Source organism: Toxorhynchites rutilus, chromosome 3 (assembly GCF_029784135.1).
Source record: "Toxorhynchites rutilus septentrionalis strain SRP chromosome 3, ASM2978413v1, whole genome shotgun sequence".
In the NCBI taxonomy this organism is placed as follows: Eukaryota; Metazoa; Arthropoda; class Insecta; order Diptera; family Culicidae; genus Toxorhynchites; species Toxorhynchites rutilus.
The window spans coordinates 75,635,929-75,654,070 of NC_073746.1; the positions used below are offsets into that span (position 1 = coordinate 75,635,929).

The 18,142-nt window shown below is 39.5% G+C and overlaps 2 protein-coding genes across 2 annotated transcripts; both read left to right on the plus strand.

Annotated features, from left to right (window-relative positions):
- Positions 1-681: 681 nt before the first annotated feature.
- Positions 682-1,567, plus strand: LOC129779047 (trypsin-2-like). Its single transcript, XM_055786300.1, has one exon. The coding sequence runs from the start codon at positions 725-727 to the stop codon at positions 1,529-1,531; it is 807 nt and encodes a 268-aa protein (XP_055642275.1). The 5' UTR covers positions 682-724; the 3' UTR covers positions 1,532-1,567.
- Positions 1,568-13,796: 12,229 nt separating this feature from the next.
- On the plus strand, positions 13,797-14,666 carry LOC129779170 (trypsin 3A1-like). The gene has a single exon (XM_055786462.1). The coding sequence runs from the start codon at positions 13,834-13,836 to the stop codon at positions 14,629-14,631; it is 798 nt and encodes a 265-aa protein (XP_055642437.1). The 5' UTR covers positions 13,797-13,833; the 3' UTR covers positions 14,632-14,666.
- Positions 14,667-18,142: the final 3,476 nt, after the last annotated feature.

The window sequence follows — 18,142 nt, forward strand, 5'->3', positions numbered from 1 at the left end:
ATCGTGGTGTACTTGCATAACATAGGGCGCTAAAATGCTCAGCAGAGTAGTGAAATCACTTGATGTGTGACGTATTCAATAATACGCTAAGGGGTTAATATCGAAGCCGCAAAAATTACCACACGCGGAATTAAATACGATTTCGGTTTTAGTTTCCCTTTTCCGATTTTGATCATTATTTATTATCATAGGGTGGTTTATTATATTATAAAATAACATGTAGAAAGGATTATAATTACCAAAAATTTAAAAATCATACTGTAACTATACAAATCAACCACCTGTCCATATTACCCTCACTGTCCGTTTTACCCTACGTGGAACGATTTTCATCCAACAAAGAGATCGGAAGCGTGTTTTAAGTCTTCATTTAATCACAAACCATAAAATCCTGTTTTTCTTATCGAACCACAAATCTTATTGAACGAAGTATATCGGTGGAGAGATCTAAATCCACTGTAAATGTATCACCAATTGAATGATTTTTCACATATCTTTCACAGATTTCTACACATTCCATCCCAATATTCAACCAATTTTTCACGACTTGTTTCAAGATCACAATTTGTCTTGGAAATCAACTATCGGTTAACAGAAGCAAAGAGAAAATATCGCTAATTGATTTTATACTTTTGTTACAGTTCAACGTGAGTAACATTTATATCAACAATTGGGATTAAGGTATTGCACAGAACCCAAACATTCCAGAAGCAATCACGTCGTTATGGGTAAACGATCAAAATTATACAACGGGTCATTTGCGCACAGTCATCTAACGCAGTGGGTGACTATTTTCGGTGTCTTTCTCGTATGTTCCGTATCCGGTTCCATGATTTATGGCGGATCTGCAGATAAAATCGCAAACATGCCGTATATAGTGTCTCTCAACGCCCCAAAACTGAAAGACTACAATGGTTTCTTTTGTGGAGGAACACTTATCGCCCCCAAGTGGGTCCTCACAGCTGCTCACTGCGCGAAACATGTGGAAGCTCATGAGATGTTTGTTCGTGCCGGTTCACGGTACAGCCACCGAGGGGGACAGGTTCGAAATGTGACCAGATCTATAGTACATGAACTTTACGGTCTTGAAACTCGCAAAGATCGCGATTTCGCTCTGCTGGAACTCAACTCACCATTCATCGGTGGGAACACTGTGCAAACGGTGGATCTATCCGATCACAGAGATAAATATGCTCCGGGAGAGTTGTGTGTTGCTAGTGGCTGGGGAAGAACGGAAAAATCCAAGAGAGCGATGAAACGTCTACGAAGCGTTATGGTACCGCTAGTTAGTCACGATCGTTGTAAAGCAGCCTATGCCAGATACGACAGCGTAATCTCCAACCAGATGTTGTGCGCAGGAGCATCCGGAATAGATAGCTGTACGGGAGACTCCGGAGGACCACTGGTGTGCAGAAACAAATTGGTCGGAGTTATTTCGTGGGGACGCGGTTGTGGGAAGAAAACTGTATACGGAGTATATGGGAACGTCTCTTTAGCTAGGGTTTGGATTCTTTTTAATTCGGACGTTTAGCTTGTTATGTTGAATAAAAAATCAATCTGAAAGCTATTTCACGTGGTTTGGAGCAGCGAAACATTATTTTTTTTTTTTTTTATCTTCGCTTGTTTTACGTCGGCATATTTCCGCCACTTTAGTGCCAATCACCGACATCAGGGAGGCGACTCCACCTGTTCCTACCTATCAGACTCAACAACTCATGAGCCGGGCCAACTTCTTTTACTTCCCGTCCGAAGGAAGACGTAACCAGAGATTTTTCGCCTCAGAAAATCCCAACGACGCTGCGAAACATTAGAATCAAAGAGAAATCTCATGAACCTAAAAGTTTGGAATCTTGGGAATTCTCGAATTAGCTCGGATGGTTAATGTAAACTAATAGTTTGATTAAATTCATTAAGGCTGATGAATCAGTCGACTATATAATGCCAGTCTGGAATTTGATCATCAGCCCAGTAAAAGTTCTTTCATCAATGAATTCGTTAATGAAAAATGCTCACGGAGAACGTGAGAAGATGAATTGTACTGTTCCTCCATTGAAAATTTTGGAAAAAGAAAAATTGATCGTCGATTTAGTCGATCCCATTAAATAGTACGCCAGCTTTTGTCTGATTCGATCTTTTGTGTACCCTATATATATCTTTAGCAATAAAGTATGTTCCAGTCGCACCTCTAGTTGTCATATCCTTAAACTAATGAAAACGTTTTGATATGGAAGGGTTGATTACTTAGTGCCTAATTGCCAAAAACCGTAGAAAGAAACTGTACGACCAAGTTCTGACCAAGTACAACGCATGTATGTGTAAAAAATTAACTTTGGACAAATCCCGGGTCAAAAATACTAACATGCTAGACGTAAGGGGGACTCTCCTGATGAGTTCAAATTTGTCTTCACAGATAGATTCGCTATGTTCGCTCAGAAGATAATTTTGCCGTTCATTCGACCATACGAAGGTCCCGTGATGTTCTGGCCTGACTTAGTCAGCTGCCATTACAGCATGTCGTAGAATGTAAATTATATTGAAAATGTATGAATCCACCAAATTGACCAGATCTTCATCCAATAGAAAATATTGTGCAATTATCAAGCGTGAACTGTAAAAGTGTGCAATGCAATCAAAACACCAAAGTTGCTTGGGGAAATTGGCATTGTTAATACATGCAAATAGGAAGAAATTTTGCTTCCACCGAATTGTGTTCCCTAACACAGCCATCAAATCCAAGGCGCATTGGTTTGTCAGACCGAGAAATCAATAATTCGTTCATTTCTCAGAAAATATCAACACTACGACTTTGCGATTCTCTCTAGCTTCGTTATTCGTCGTTCGTCATCGTTTAGCGTATCGCATGTGTTGGTACAATGTGGACGTATGCCTCTTTTTTCACACATTCGGCCTGATACACCGACGCGAGTATAGGAGTAACATTTTTGGACACGTGCCTTTTTTCATATTCTAGAATATTGTTGAATGAAATGTATAAATTGATGTGGCGTGGAATATTTATTGAATATAATGCATAAGGTCATTACCGGACTATTCTAATTTTATTTCAGTCCCTTTTGTAACTGGATTGAACGGATCCATATATTAACTATTCATCGTTAGATTCATACGTTTAAAAGCAAAATATAAATGTTTGACTTTCGTATAGTTATTCGCTAAATAGAATGGTCATACATATACACACTTGTGAAAGAATTTCACTTGTGGAAGAATTGTAAACAGTAAACTATAAACTAATCGGTGGCTGATGGTTATTTTTTAACAGCTACTGTCGGGGATATTTTTTTATAATGGACAATATCGACAAGAAAACAAGAAAAAGAAAGGAAGTTCCTAAAAATCATTTTATATCATCTTTTTATACCCCATCTAATAAAGGCATTAATTATTAGTTTACCAAGAATACAGAGACAAAGAATATGCAAACTTCATATTCCAGAACCTTTGTCATCTGGTAATTATCTAAAAGGTCGTTATACATTCTTCTCTTCGATAAAAGATCCGAAAAACACGCAACAAATACATGAAATGTAAAAATGTGTTTGTTTCGAGCATGCAGTTATGCTCGAAATGCAGTTATGTTCTGATTCTAACTCCAATGCAGCATGCAGTTATGTTCTGATTCTAACTCCAATGAAACCACAATCTATTAATACGTTTTATGTTATTTTATAACTCTTTATACTTCCATGAATTATATTCAGTTGCTTACTTTTAATTAATAACAGTAAGAAATTTGAATTTGTTTTTTTTGTGTTGAAGTATCGAAAATTACTCTGGTTTGAGGAGGAAGAATTAGATGACTATTAAAACATAATAAAGACGAAGAAAACATATTTTTTTGAGTTTTTTCATTCAATCATAGCCTCTTCTTCAAATAAATGCTAATAAAGCCTGAAAAATACACAATGGCAACATTACAGAGAAGTTCAATTTTCGGTCTGTGACACCGTGCGCGAGTATACGTGTTATGATTTTGACCGCGAATACAGGAGGGTTAATCAATACATGCAAATGATTACTAAGCCAGCGGTAGTCCCACGTCAACCTTGCGGTTATATCATAGATATAGCCGACCCATTTTTTTCACGTAATTTTTCGAATTGACAGTGCTTATGACGGAAATTAGTGCTGCGCTTTATCCTTATTATTACGTGGATTTTCAGTTAAGCTTTTTCTTACGCGGATTTTAAATTAGCACAGTTTTTACGAGGTTTTTCTAGTTAACGTGATACGTAGTATAAGTGTACGTATCCATCGCGTGAAAAAAAAACTGGGTGTTCTTTATTTTCTAGTCCGTGTTAGGAAACTTACGAAAAATTAGATGATCTCATCAACGCTATTTCAACATATTAATTATAAACCCCTTGAACGACAATTTATTTTCAGTCAGCACTGCTCTGACAGAGATTTAATTTTCTTAATTTTAAGAGGAGGAATTGATATAGAAACTTACGGTTCATATTCACTCAATTCAACTCTGTCATTATCACTTTCGCCTAAAACATCCTCCATCCTGTTGACTTGCATATTCGAGCTGTACCAAATATCGCACACCATTTTGAAATCCTGCATACAAGTTTGAATCACATATATCGTCCCGTTCTACTATAGCGAAAACCACTGCACAGACAAGTGCAAATTAATAAATGATACAAGAAAAATTATGTCATCATTCGGGCACCATTTGCGGAGAGCAGCTGTGGATTCGAAGACCCCTCGAAAGAGTAAGATGAATTGTCAAGCGACAGCATTGCCAACGATGTCGAACACAAAACTAGAGAAAAAAAGAAAACCAATTGATACAAAGCAGAACACATTTTCTTACGTTGCGTGAAATTTATTTAAATATCTTTTGTGAAATAGCTATTAATTACATTGTAAAATTATATTGTAAGTACCTAAACGAAAAGAAAATGAATTAGAAAAATTATGGCTAATAATAACTTACATATCTAGGCTGATAGCTGAAATACCTTGTCGGAAAATAAATCATTTGAGGAATTAGAGGTTACGAATAAATGTAAGGAAAATTAATTGTAAAATTTTTTAAATTTAATAATAACAAGCTCTTTAGCTTTTAGCGACTCGTTAACAAAATAACCGGCTGATTATTCGCCAGTGAGCGCTCAAAAGACGTCCGAAAACTCCTCAACAATCTAAAAGATTTATTCCGCGATGCCACGCAGTAATCATAGCCCGACACATACTGGGCAGCATTGTAAAGGCTGCAAAGATCCAGATACAGAATATATGGTCCAATGTGAACATTGCGATTCATGGTGGCACTATAAGTGCGCAGGAGTGAACGATACCGTCAGCGAAGAAGATTGCACCTTCACTTGTCTGAAGTGTATGAAACCGTCACCAATTTCACGCAAAGCGAAAGAAGGAGGTTATACGAAGAAAGCTGCCAGTGTATCCGGTATTTCATCCACCTCGAGTGCAGCCGCACGGAGGGCTCGCCTAGGTCTGGAGAAGCTTGCAGCTGAAAAGTCCTTCATGGAGAAGTTGTTGGAGCAAGAGCGACGAGAGCAGAATAGAAGGCATGAGCCGGAGAAAGCCGAAAAGGAATCCGAAATCGAACGGAAGAAACTACACATGGAAAAGCAGTTACTAGACGCCACATTCCGCCAACGAGAAGGAGAAATAGACGATGATGAGAACAAGTCTATAGCTTCCGGACCGCAACAAAGCAGCAAGGGAAAGGTGGAGCAATGGCAGCAGGAGCAGTGTGAAGTTCCCATTCACGATCCGATGAATCCAATGTCTTGTGACATCGAGGTTAACGTAAATACGATAAGTACCGAACATGAGATAGGTGGTGTATCGAAAACGATAAATGCGCTGGGCGCAGTAACGATTAATGAAGCTAGTATCCTAAAACCAGTTATTCAAAATCAGAGATTAGTAGAAACTAATAATGCCAATGCGCGTCAAGAGAACTGTCAGGTAGTCAGGAACTATGAACGCTCAATGACAAATGAGCCAAGAGTAGATAGACATAGTGTAGTAGATCAAATTCCCGATTGTAGTGCTCGTTGTTTTCCAACATTATGCTCTGCGCCAGAAGCTTGTCGAGAAATTCCAAGCGTTGCGAATTTTGAATGCAATCAGATTCTGATGAATAACGTAAGACCACATAACGACGAGTTGATGAATGAAGCCCAGAGCAATGTGAACACTCTTCCGTTGCCTGTGCGAGGAGGAAGTTTATCTGCCGGTAGACCGATGTTGTATGATAGTGCCTTTGTCCCGTCAGCACAACAGCTCGCTGCGAGACACGTAGTGGCGAAAGATTTGCCTTATTTTAGTGGCAAGCCTGAGGAATGGCCATTGTTCTACAGTGCTTATGCCAATTCTACTCATGCTTGTGGGTACTCAAATGTAGAAAATTTAACTAGACTGCAACGGTGCCTAAAAGGACACGCGCTTGAATCCGTACGGAGTCGCTTGTTGCTTCCTGAATCCGTACCAAACGTGATGGAAACCTTGAAGTTCCTGTATGGTAGACCGGAGTTAATCATTCACACACTTTTGCAAAAAGTTAGGGCCGTTCCCTCGCCGAAGCAGGATAAGCTTGACATGCTTATTGCGTTTGGTATGTCTGTGCAAAATTTTTGTGACCATCTAACAGCAGGTGGACAAGAGGAGCACCTTCACAACCCAATGCTATTGTCTGAATTGGTCGAGAAGCTGCCAGCAAATCTAAAGCTAGAGTGGTCGTTGCATAAACAGAGATGTTCCGTGGTAAATATGAGCACCTTTGCGGACTACATGTAAGGGAATTGGATGTTAAAGGAGAGGCTCAGCCACTCTGCTTGCAATGGACGGCAGGAGTTACCAGGGCAGAAGTAGATTCTCAGCGTGTGGAGCTGGAAATTTCTGGCCGTGATTATCAGTACAGATACACTATAAGAGACGTAAGGACGGTGGGCAGTTTGGACCTACCCTTACAATCAATTCATTATAATGAAATATGTGAAGTGTTTCCACACATGAAAGGACTGCCGATCACAGACTACGATCGGGCAACGCCACGTATACTGATAGGGAGTGATAACGCTCATTTAACGGCAACGCTCAAGCTTCGTGAAGGTATGCCGGAGGATCCTGTAGCAGTTAAAACCCGATTGGGATGGGCGATATACGGATCAAACCGAAGCTCATCCGCTCGTCACGTTCATAGCTTTCACATATGTGAATGTGAGCAGGACATTAAGCTGCATGATATGGTATCCACACATTTTTCTATTGATAACCTCGGTGTTTCGTTAACAACATGTCCAGAGTCAGAAGAGGTGCAACGAGCAAATAGAATTCTGCGAGAGACGACCAAACGCATCGGAAATAAGTATGAAACTGGACTTCTGTGGAAGTTTGATGACTTCAAATTCCCAGAGAGTTACACGATGGCAGTTCGACGTTTGCAGTGTTTGGAACGACGCATGAGTAAAGATCCGGTTATCGGGCAGAGTATTCGGAGACAATTGGCAGAATACGAGACGAAGGGGTACATTCATAAAGCGACTTCACAGGAATTGCAGGAGGCTAATCCCCGTCGGATTTGGTATTTACCGTTGGGTGTGGCCATAAATCCCAAGAAACCATCGAAAATCCGTATATTTTGTGATGCTGCTGCGAAAGTAGACGGCGTTTCATTGAACAACATGTTGATTAAAGGTCCTGATTTATTGACATCTTTGTTGAGCGTGCTCTTTGGATTTCGCGAATACCGAATCGCGTTCGCTGCTGATTTAATGGAAATGTTCCATCAGATTTATATTCGCCGAGAAGATCGGCATTCGCAGAGGCTTCTGTTGCGAACAGATCCGAAACATAAACCACAAGTGTATCTCATGGACGTAGCCACGTTCGGGTCCACATGCTCGCCGTGCTCCGCCCAGTTCGTTAAGAACATGAACGCGTCGGAGTACGTAAATGAATACCCAAAGGCAGCTCACGCTATCACCCACAAACATTATGTGGATGACTACCTTGATAGCGTCGACAGTGTAGATGAGTCGGTACGGAGAGCGTCGGAAGTAAAATTGATTCATGCTCGTGGCGGATTCCATTTGAGAGGATGGATATCAAACTCTGGTGAATTTCTCTCGCGAATCGGAGAACAGAAAAATCACTTGGAGAAAAATCTCACATTCGGACAGGTGGATTCAACAGAGCGCGTACTAGGCATGTATTGGCGCCCAGAAGAGGATGTATTTACCTTTGTGACGTGTATGCCATCACCGATAAATCACCCTACGAAACGACAAGTGCTCCGTACGGTCATGAAGATATTTGATCCTCTTGGACTTCTATCATTTTTTATTATACATGGAAAGATTCTTATCCAAAATATTTGGAGAACCAAAGCAGATTGGGACGAACCCATTAACGAGGAACTATGTAATCATTATTCCCGATGGCTGGGAGTACTCACCCAGCTTGATTGCGTACGAATTCAACGCTGTTATTTTGCGCATCCAGCTGACAAAATAAAAAACCTACAGCTACACGTATTTTGTGACGCGAGCGAGGAAGCATACGCCTGTGTGGCTTACCTACGAGCTGAAATCAATGGTATCGTCGAATGTGCGCTGGTGGCCGGGAAAGCAAAGGTAGCGCCTTTAAAGCCGTTATCAATTCCTAGACTAGAGCTGATGGCCGCGGTAATTGGTGCGAGACTGCGCCAGGCGATAATCGAATCTCACTCGTTACAGATCACCCAGACTATTTTTTGGTGTGATTCAAGAACTGTCCTAGCTTGGATTCATGCATCAGATCCCCGCAAGTATCGACAGTTTGTTTCTTGTCGTCTAGGAGAAATATTAACGCTGTCAAAACCCCAGGAGTGGCATTGGGTCTCCACGAAAGACAACATTGCTGATGAAGGCACCAAATGGAGTTCGAATCTAGATTTTTCTCAGAAATGCCGCTGGTTTACAGGGCCAAAGTTTCTCTACATGCCCGAAAATTATTGGTTGACTTCCCCTATAGAAGACACGAAAGAAGAGCTTCGGCACTGTTTCATACATAAAACAGATGAAATTTGTGAAGAAGTTGATTGGGCGAGGTTTTCCAACTGGAAGCGACTCTGGCGTACCATTGCATTTGTGTGCAGATTTCTAACTATACTACGGGCACGAGTTTCCAATTCAGCGGCTCCAAGTGGGGCTTTTACGCAAGATGAACTCAAGGCAGCTGAGGTTTCTATTTGGCAGTACGTACAACGAGAGACGTATCAGTGTGAGTTGGTGATACTCAATGACGCCAGCAGAAAACTTGAATCGCATAGCAAACTATATAAACTTTCACCTTTCATTGATGAAAACGGAATTATACGATCTGAAAGTCGACTTCTTGCCGCGACATACCTATCATTCGATACTGTTTGTCCTGTAATCATACCGAAGAACCACCACGTAACCTGGCTGCTTGTAAATTGGTACCACAAAAAATATTTGCATGCTAACGTTGAGACTGTTGTAAACGAAATAAGGCAACGTTTTCACATCTCAAACCTTCGAACATTAGTTCGAAAAATAGCGCGGCAGTGTCCACAATGTAAAGTTAAAAAAGCTCAACCATTATCACCACGCATGGCACCTCTTATTTCTGCGAGATTAAAAGCACATTTTCGTGTGTTTTCATTTGTGGGTGTCGATTATTTCGGACCATTGCCAGTACGCATTGGGCGTAGTCACAGTAAGAGATGGGTGGCACTTTTCACGTGCCTCACAGTAAGAGCGATCCACTTAGAGGTAGTGCACACATTATCAGCGGAATCGTGCAAGATGGCCATTCGTAGGTTCATATCGCGCCGTGGTTCGCCATTGGAATTTTATAGCGATAATGGGACAAATTTTCTAAAATGCAGTAATGAACTGCAAGCTGAAATAGCTATTGGAGACATCGCAGAAACGATTACGAACCGTGATACCAGGTGGATATTTAATCCGCCCTCAGCCCCACATATGGGTGGAGCCTGGGAGCGTCTCGTACGCTCTGTGAAAACATCCTTGGCATCAATGCAAACGACAAGAGTTCCTGATGAAGAAACATTTTCAACCATATTGGCCGAAGCTGAGAGTGTGGTCAATTCAAGACCTCTAACATTTGTACCGCTCGAGAATGAAACGCAAGAGGCGCTCACGCCTAACCATTTTATCCTCATGAGCTCTAGTGGCGTCATACAACTGCCAAAATCGATATTGGATCCGAAGAAATTAGGCAGGAGCAACTGGAATCTGGCTAGGGAGCTGACAGATCATTTTTGGCGTCGATGGATAAGGGAGTATTTACCCGTTATTGCCCGTCGAACAAAGTGGTTCGATGACGTTAAGGATATCGCAGAAGGAGATTTGGTAATCGTCGTCGACCAATCGATGCGGAATGGTTGGACTAGAGGCCGAATCGTCGAGGTGATGAGAGGTTCGGATGGACGAATCCGAAGAGCAAGGGTTCAGACATCCAATGGTGTTTTTCGCAGACCGGTGTCTAAATTGGCTTTGCTAGAAATTGAAGACAAGTAAAACTGAGTGAAATTAGCAGTTCTACGGGCAGGGGAGCTGTGGATTCGAAGACCCCTCGAAAGAGTAAGATGAATTGTCAAGCGACAGCATTGCCAACGATGTCGAACACAAAACTAGAGAAAAAAAGAAAACCAATTGATACAAAGCAGAACACATTTTCTTACGTTGCGTGAAATTTATTTAAATATCTTTTGTGAAATAGCTATTAATTACATTGTAAAATTATATTGTAAGTACCTAAACGAAAAGAAAATGAATTAGAAAAATTATGGCTAATAATAACTTACATATCTAGGCTGATAGCTGAAATACCTTGTCGGAAAATAAATCATTTGAGGAATTAGAGGTTACGAATAAATGTAAGGAAAATTAATTGTAAAATTTATTAAATTTAATAATAACAAGCTCTTTAGCTTTTAGCGACTCGTTAACAAAATAACCGGCTGATTATTCGCCAGTGAGCGCTCAAAAGACGTCCGAAAACTCCTCAACAGCGAATGGGAAAAAAGCTAAAACGAGAGAGTTTTTGTATCTCACTGGAGCGGTGTTTCTAGTTAAACTATGCGGTATATATGAATATATATATTTCAAGGGATAGCAGCGTGTTAAAAATGAAAAATATAATCTGACTACCCTTCCCTTAGCATCTTTCGAGCTAAATAATCATATAGGTTGCACTCTCTGAGACTTCAAAATCAGGATCTGCTACATTAGTTGAATATGAATCATTCACTTTGCGTAGTCCGTATGATCCTGCTGTTTCATAATACATGGAGAGGTTCGATGTGTATATGTTAGAGACAAAGAAGAAAATAAACTTTCTGCACCGAAAGCGTACATGACGGTTGTGCTTGAGTCTGCTGTATCATGAAGTGCGAACCGATGCAGAATTGTCTCGTTCTCTTTTGTGTCGTGATTTGTAGCACGTAACAACAAAAGAATGCCTCTGGGGGAAATGATTTCTGTAAGATCATATTTGCACGAACGATAGCGATTTTATGAGTGAATGGATCAATTGGCAAACACTGGTTTTTTGGGATGCGCAAGATATAATCTTCATCGATTACCTGCAGAAGGGAAAAACAATAACCGGAGAGTATTATGCGTTATTGGACAAAATAAACGACGAAATAAAGTAAAAAAGGCCCCATATGGCAAATAAAGTTCTGTATCATCATGACAACGCACCATCGCATTCATCCTCATACCAATTCATACCAAGTGTATTGCCCTCGAAGGAAACTATGTTGAGGAATAAATACAGCTTTGCCCAAAAAACGATAGTTTTCATTAAAAATCTCGGGATTTTTCAGCCCATATAGCATAAGAGTACTTGCACAAACGGAAACGGATACGAACCGACAACGCTTAACGCTTAAAGCTTGAAGTTCAAAGCTCAAAACTCAATTTTCAACGTTCAACGCTCGACTCTAAACGATAAATTCTCAACGCTCAACGCTCAACGCTTAACGCTTAACGCACACTGCTCAACACGCAAACACAAAAACCCACGCAAATACATGCTTTAACACATTAATCCCTGGTATTGAACGCCACTCTATGAGCCAGGCTTGTGCGAGTCATTGATGGCAAGATCGTCAGTCTAGGATACCCCCCAACTTTTTTCAAATAACAGTATGCCGTGTACTAACCAACATAGAAAATTCCATATATATAACGGGTGTTCAATAAAAAATGAGAATGGTTTCAATACCGTTCTGTAAAAAAAAGTAAAAAGCGTAAATTTTTTTCTCACCGATAGAATTGTTTTCTGGGCTCCCTAGAAACGGGTTGCCCGTTACTTTTCGCTCGGGTGCTGCCAGTTCGATCAAAGATGGCGTCGAAACAACAAGCACTCCACGAGCAGATAGCGACCGTGAAATCTCAGTACCGGTATAAAGGGTGTGTCACATCAAATTGCATCACGGAAAAAACGCTGTAGAAATTCGCCCAGTAGACCGATCCTTTTGAAAATTTTAGACAGTAATAAAAACTATTAAACAACTTTTGGCATTTTCTTTTTATTCATACTTCGAGCCCAAGCCCGTATGCTCGCACCTTCCTCTTTACCCCGTCCATAAGGTTCTGTACAACGTCAGGTTGTAGTTTTTTTTGAACAGAAATCCATTTTCTCTTGAAGTCCGAACTATACCTGTGCCAAGGCGTTCACACCCCCTTGGTGAAGTACAAATACAAGCATAAGTTTGAGAAGAAAGTTATGCTGTATATTGCAATCTCCGACAAAGGGATTTCAAAGCCCTGGCTTAACAAGCCGAGCGGATTTGCCATCAACCAGAAGGTGTACTAGGAGAAGTGCCTGGAGAAGATTCTGGTTCCGTTCTTAGAGAAACATCATTCTGATAGGAAGTACGTCTTCTGGCCGGACAAGGTGTCTTCCCACTACGCCTAGAAGACGGTGGCGTACCCCAAGGAAAACAGATACCGTACGTACCCAAGGAGCGGAACCCGACCAACTTGCCCCAATGCCGTCCGATCGAGGATTTTTTCGGTTCCCTCAGTGCCCTGGTGTACAAGAACAATTGGCGGGCATCGGACACCAAGCAGCTGACCACGAGGATACGGAATTGCAACTGGAAGATGGAGCATCTCCACCAAGTTGCGTCCTTGCCAACATTCACTGATTTTTTTTTAACAGCAACCGTTATATAATTAATAAAAAATATTGAATTGAAATAGTTTTTATTTTTTTTACTATGTCACTGAAGAAATTCTCATTTTTTATTGGACTGTTACATTGTTTTGATGAACAGATCTAATTCAAAAGAACATTCAAATAATTTTCCGTACCGGCCAGTTTTCCGATTTGAAGCACTGAAAACACAAAACTGCGTCAAAACGCTAGAATGAAGAGAGCAGGAGCAAATTTTCAGCGATGTGACACCTTCCATTTGATACTACTAAAAATTTTGTAGATTACGTTGTTCCCGAAATCCAAGAGGGGGTCGGTCGTATCAGAACTGCTTTCTCCTATATGTGATGCTCTACTATGTTCGATTCTTGCTATTATAAACGATATACAAGCTTTCGAATCCGTCGAAACTGTTATCAGAATCGGCGATCTAGCTCTTAATCGCCAATTCGTTGCAATTTAATCCGTATGAGGTTTTCATCGTTGCGAATGCAAATCGAGTCAACAAAAACCATAACGGAATGATTTGGTGGTGCATTAGTTACGACTCAATGCGACTACCTTTAATACCGGTGTTGGGATTAGTGATATTACACGATACAACCGTACTTCAGAGACATCCACATCGCAATGGAAATGAAATCGGAATCCAACCACCGACTGCCTACTCGCTACCTTCTGCCGCTATTTGTGGCTATTTCCGGTGTGCTGTTTTTCCAATGTTCAGTGTCCGGGAAAATTCATGGCGGCAACGAGGAAAACATTGCGAATATACCATATATTGTGGCTCTCAGCTCTCCAAAAATGTCAAATCTATTTTTTTGCGGAGGAACTATCATCTCCGCTTCGTGGATTCTTACCGCAGCTCATTGCCTGCTACGGGTGGAAGCAAACGAAGTGTACATTCGTGCAGGAACCCGGTTCATGCACAAAGGGGGGCAAGTTCGAAATGTGACCAGGATTATACGGCATGAGCTTTTCAGCCACGAAATTCGCGTCAATCGTGATTTCGCCCTATTGGAACTGGATGCACCACTTCAACTAAGGAAAACCGTTCGACCGATCGATTTGTACGATTTCAATGACAGATATGTCCCTGGCGAGATGTGTCTCGTCTCTGGCTGGGGAAAAACGGAAACATCCAAGGGGCCCAAGAAACGTCTACACAGTGTTATGGTCCCGCTAGTGAAGCATGATGATTGCAAGGCAGTCTACGCCAGATTCGGCACCGTTCTCTCCGGCCAGATGCTGTGCGCGGGGGGAGAACCTGGAAAAGATAGCTGTGTGGGGGATTCTGGAGGGCCTCTGGTATGCAGAGATAAACTTGTTGGAGTAGTTTCGTGGGGGCGCCGTTGTGGATCTCACTACGGAATATATGGGAACGTTTCTACGGTTAGGGGCTGGGTTATATTTCATACTGGTATTTAGACTATGTTTTTCGAATAAAGTTACAATTATTTAAATCTTCGTTCAAACATTCGGAATGGTTGGATGTCTTTTCACAACGTCTCATCAACTCGATTCATTTACCTTGTTAGAGTTCCTCATAATCGAACGATTCGCAGTTGAATAACACATTTCCTGATATCGATCCTTAGCCAGTTAAGGTTAAGGTTAAGGTATTGCAAAATTTTTAGCCTGATCTGGGCGAGACTAAATCCAACACATATAGGATCCCACGCGAATGTCCTCGTTTTCTAATGTGTTTGATAACAATGTGCAATACTACCCCACTGCTAAATGTATTGAATTTAATTAGCTTCTTTCAGAAATTGAAATTTTTCCATTCGCTAATGTTGTTCTAGAGAAATTGCAGATGTGTTCCTGTTATTTATGTTGTTTGTGTTGTTATTCAATCCTACATCCATCTTGCTTGCATACCAATGGAGTAAAAAGAAGCAGTCAACAGTTTCCTGTGATTGCTCACAGACAGAAAAAATCCGAATAAACGAAATTCTTTTTTTTACACGATTGATGCTCCCGTGTTCGTCTCTTGAATGCAAGGTGGACAAAACACCCCAACGACCAAGCCTCGAAACGAACAGGAATTTTCGGATACCGCGTGAATCGATGGAAAAACAGAACGTACAGAATCTGAGGCGAAGCAAATGACTACAGCTCTAGAAAGATTCCAAGAGTTTTTGTCAGCTAAATTTGATGCTGTTACAGTGACACAAAACGAAGATACGATGGAAATCATTGACAAAACACTCAAATATCTTTATGTTTAGTTGAAATCTGGTGCCATAAAGTCTGTTTCGAGAATAAAATTCTAAAATAACCCCGATAAACCAATTAATCCAGTTGAAGTTGACTTCGAGGTTGTTGCGGATAAAGAAATAATATTTCAAAAAAAAGAAGCAAATAGGACGGATTCTGCCCCAATTCGTCTATGGGATTGGCATGACCCTCTCAGAACTTCATGGAACTTTGTGGGCGTGAAGACCTTACCTAATTAAGCAACTTGGCATACTTAGCTTCCGAAAATTTATTTAGACAAACATGTGGAAAGGGCCAAATATTTTTGACCATTTTTTATAATTTTTTTTCTCGAAAATGATAAGTCCTAAAAAAAGTGATCTATAGAAGAGTTTTAGGAAAATAATTGAATTTTCCAAAAAAATACTGAAAAAAATATTCTTCGAAATCTCACACTGAAAAATAAATTTTAAAAACTAAAAGTCGATTTTCTCAAAATGGTCATCTCAAATTTTGATGGTGGATAAATGGTAGATAAATATGTGCCCTACAACTCTTCCATACATCGCAACTTGTGCATATTTAAGGCAAAAAAGTTTTTCTAACAAAAACTTTTTCAATGTGTTATTAAAATTAAGTTTATTTCTTTTAACAGTGCAGAAAGCCAACCCAAAATAAAAAAAAATAATAATAATAATAATAATGTTGAATGAGTGTTTTAACAAATGGCTGATTTCAATGAACGATTTTAAAACTAATCGATGAATTTGTGCCGTATTTCGTTGATAAAGTAGACAAACTCATAGCAGTCTGCTTTTTTGCGAAATAAATAAAGAATCTTTGACGCAAAGGAAAAATAATAGTAATTTGTGATTTTTCAGAGAATTATTCGTTTATAATTCAAAATGCGGCACAGGGTTATCACTGGGATAACTCGCAAGCAACTATTCACCCATTTGAAATATACTACAAAAAAATGATAAACTAGAAAACGTAAGCTTTAAAGTTATTTCAGAAGTTTTAACACACGACACTGTGGCTATGCAGTTGTTTATAGAAAAATTGATAGAGTTTGCCAGAAAAATAATCCATTTTACTAAAATGACTCGAATTTTCTCTCCATCGACAGAACACTACAAAAACAAAAAGAATTTCACCAATCTGTGTAATTTCAAAAAAGTTTACGGACTAGAAGCAGAATGGCATTTCTTTGCCACCTCCCACGGGAAAGGACCCTGTGAGGCAACAGGAGGGACTCTAAAACGAATGGCAAAGTGAGCAAGTCTTGCCCAAGATTACGGAGACACAATCCAAACAGCACTAGATCTTTTTGATTGGGCAGTTAAACAAAATGACAAATGTATCACGATATTGAATTTCTGTTACGTATCCAAAGAACAACATACATAAAAGGCAAGTGAGCTTGAGGAACTATTCAATCACGCGAAAACAATATCGGGAACACGAAAATTTCATTGCTTTATTCCTGTAGATGACAATAAAATCGAGAAAAAATATGAAATATGATTGTATGATTGTATGATTGTATGATTGATGATTGTATCTCTTAGAATATAAGTTAACATGTACATGGTATAAGATCAGATGAATAAAAATGAATTTAATGTAAAAAAATGTCATAAGTTTTATTACATTTGGATTGAAATGAAGACCTCTAAAACACTCATTCAACATTTTCATTATTATTATTATTTTTATTTTGGGTTGACTTTCTGCACTGAAAGAAGAAATAAACTTAATTTCTATAAAACATTGAAAAGTTTTTGTTAGAAAAACGTTTTTGCCCACAATATGCACAAGTTGCGATGTATGGCACATATTTATTTACCATTTATCTACCATTTGTATCAAAATCTAAGATGACCATTTTGAGAAAATCGACTTTTTGTTTCTAAAGTCTATTTTTTTGCAGTGTAGGTGTTCAAAAAATATTTTTTCAGTATTTTTTCTGAAAATTATTTTATTAAAACTCTTCCATAGATCACTTTTTTGTAGGACTTACCATTTTCGAGTAAAAAATTTCATTGAAAAAATGGTCAAAAATATTTGGCTCTTTCCATATGTTAGTCTAGATAAAATTTCGGAAATGCCAAGTTGCCTAATTAGGTAAAATCTTCACGTCCAGAAAGTTTAATTGAGTTCTGAGAGGGACATACCAACATCTGGTCAAGTTGGCGAACCGGGAACTATCATGACATAAAACTTTAGCATGGAAACCAGTATATTTATTACGAATAATGTAAAGACATTCGTTCGAGAACTCGCGAGCTGATCGGACAAGTCTGAGAATCGATCCGATAACGGTGTTTTTTTTCACTCAGATTTATATTGTGTTTTTTTTTCATCAGCGCTTGCGAGTGAAGCGAGCACAATAAAAAGTGGTGCACGATCGAGACGCGGAGGATCCAGTTCAGCACACACATTCATCACACGCTACACAGCAGCGGCAAGTAGAAGTTTAATTTTCTATTGTTCCATATATCATTCCTTCAACCTCCTGTGTACGATTTACACCATTGTCCAACATTGTATTTACCGAATCGGCAAGCGTTAGCATTAGGGGTGTACATTTTTCTTACATTATCGTTGAACTTTTGTTGAAACTTTTTTTCATTTTTGAATTTTATACAATAAAAAATTGAAATAAATATAATTTATATATACCTTGAATAGAAATATAATTTATTTACTCATTTTTTTTTATTATTATTCTGTACTG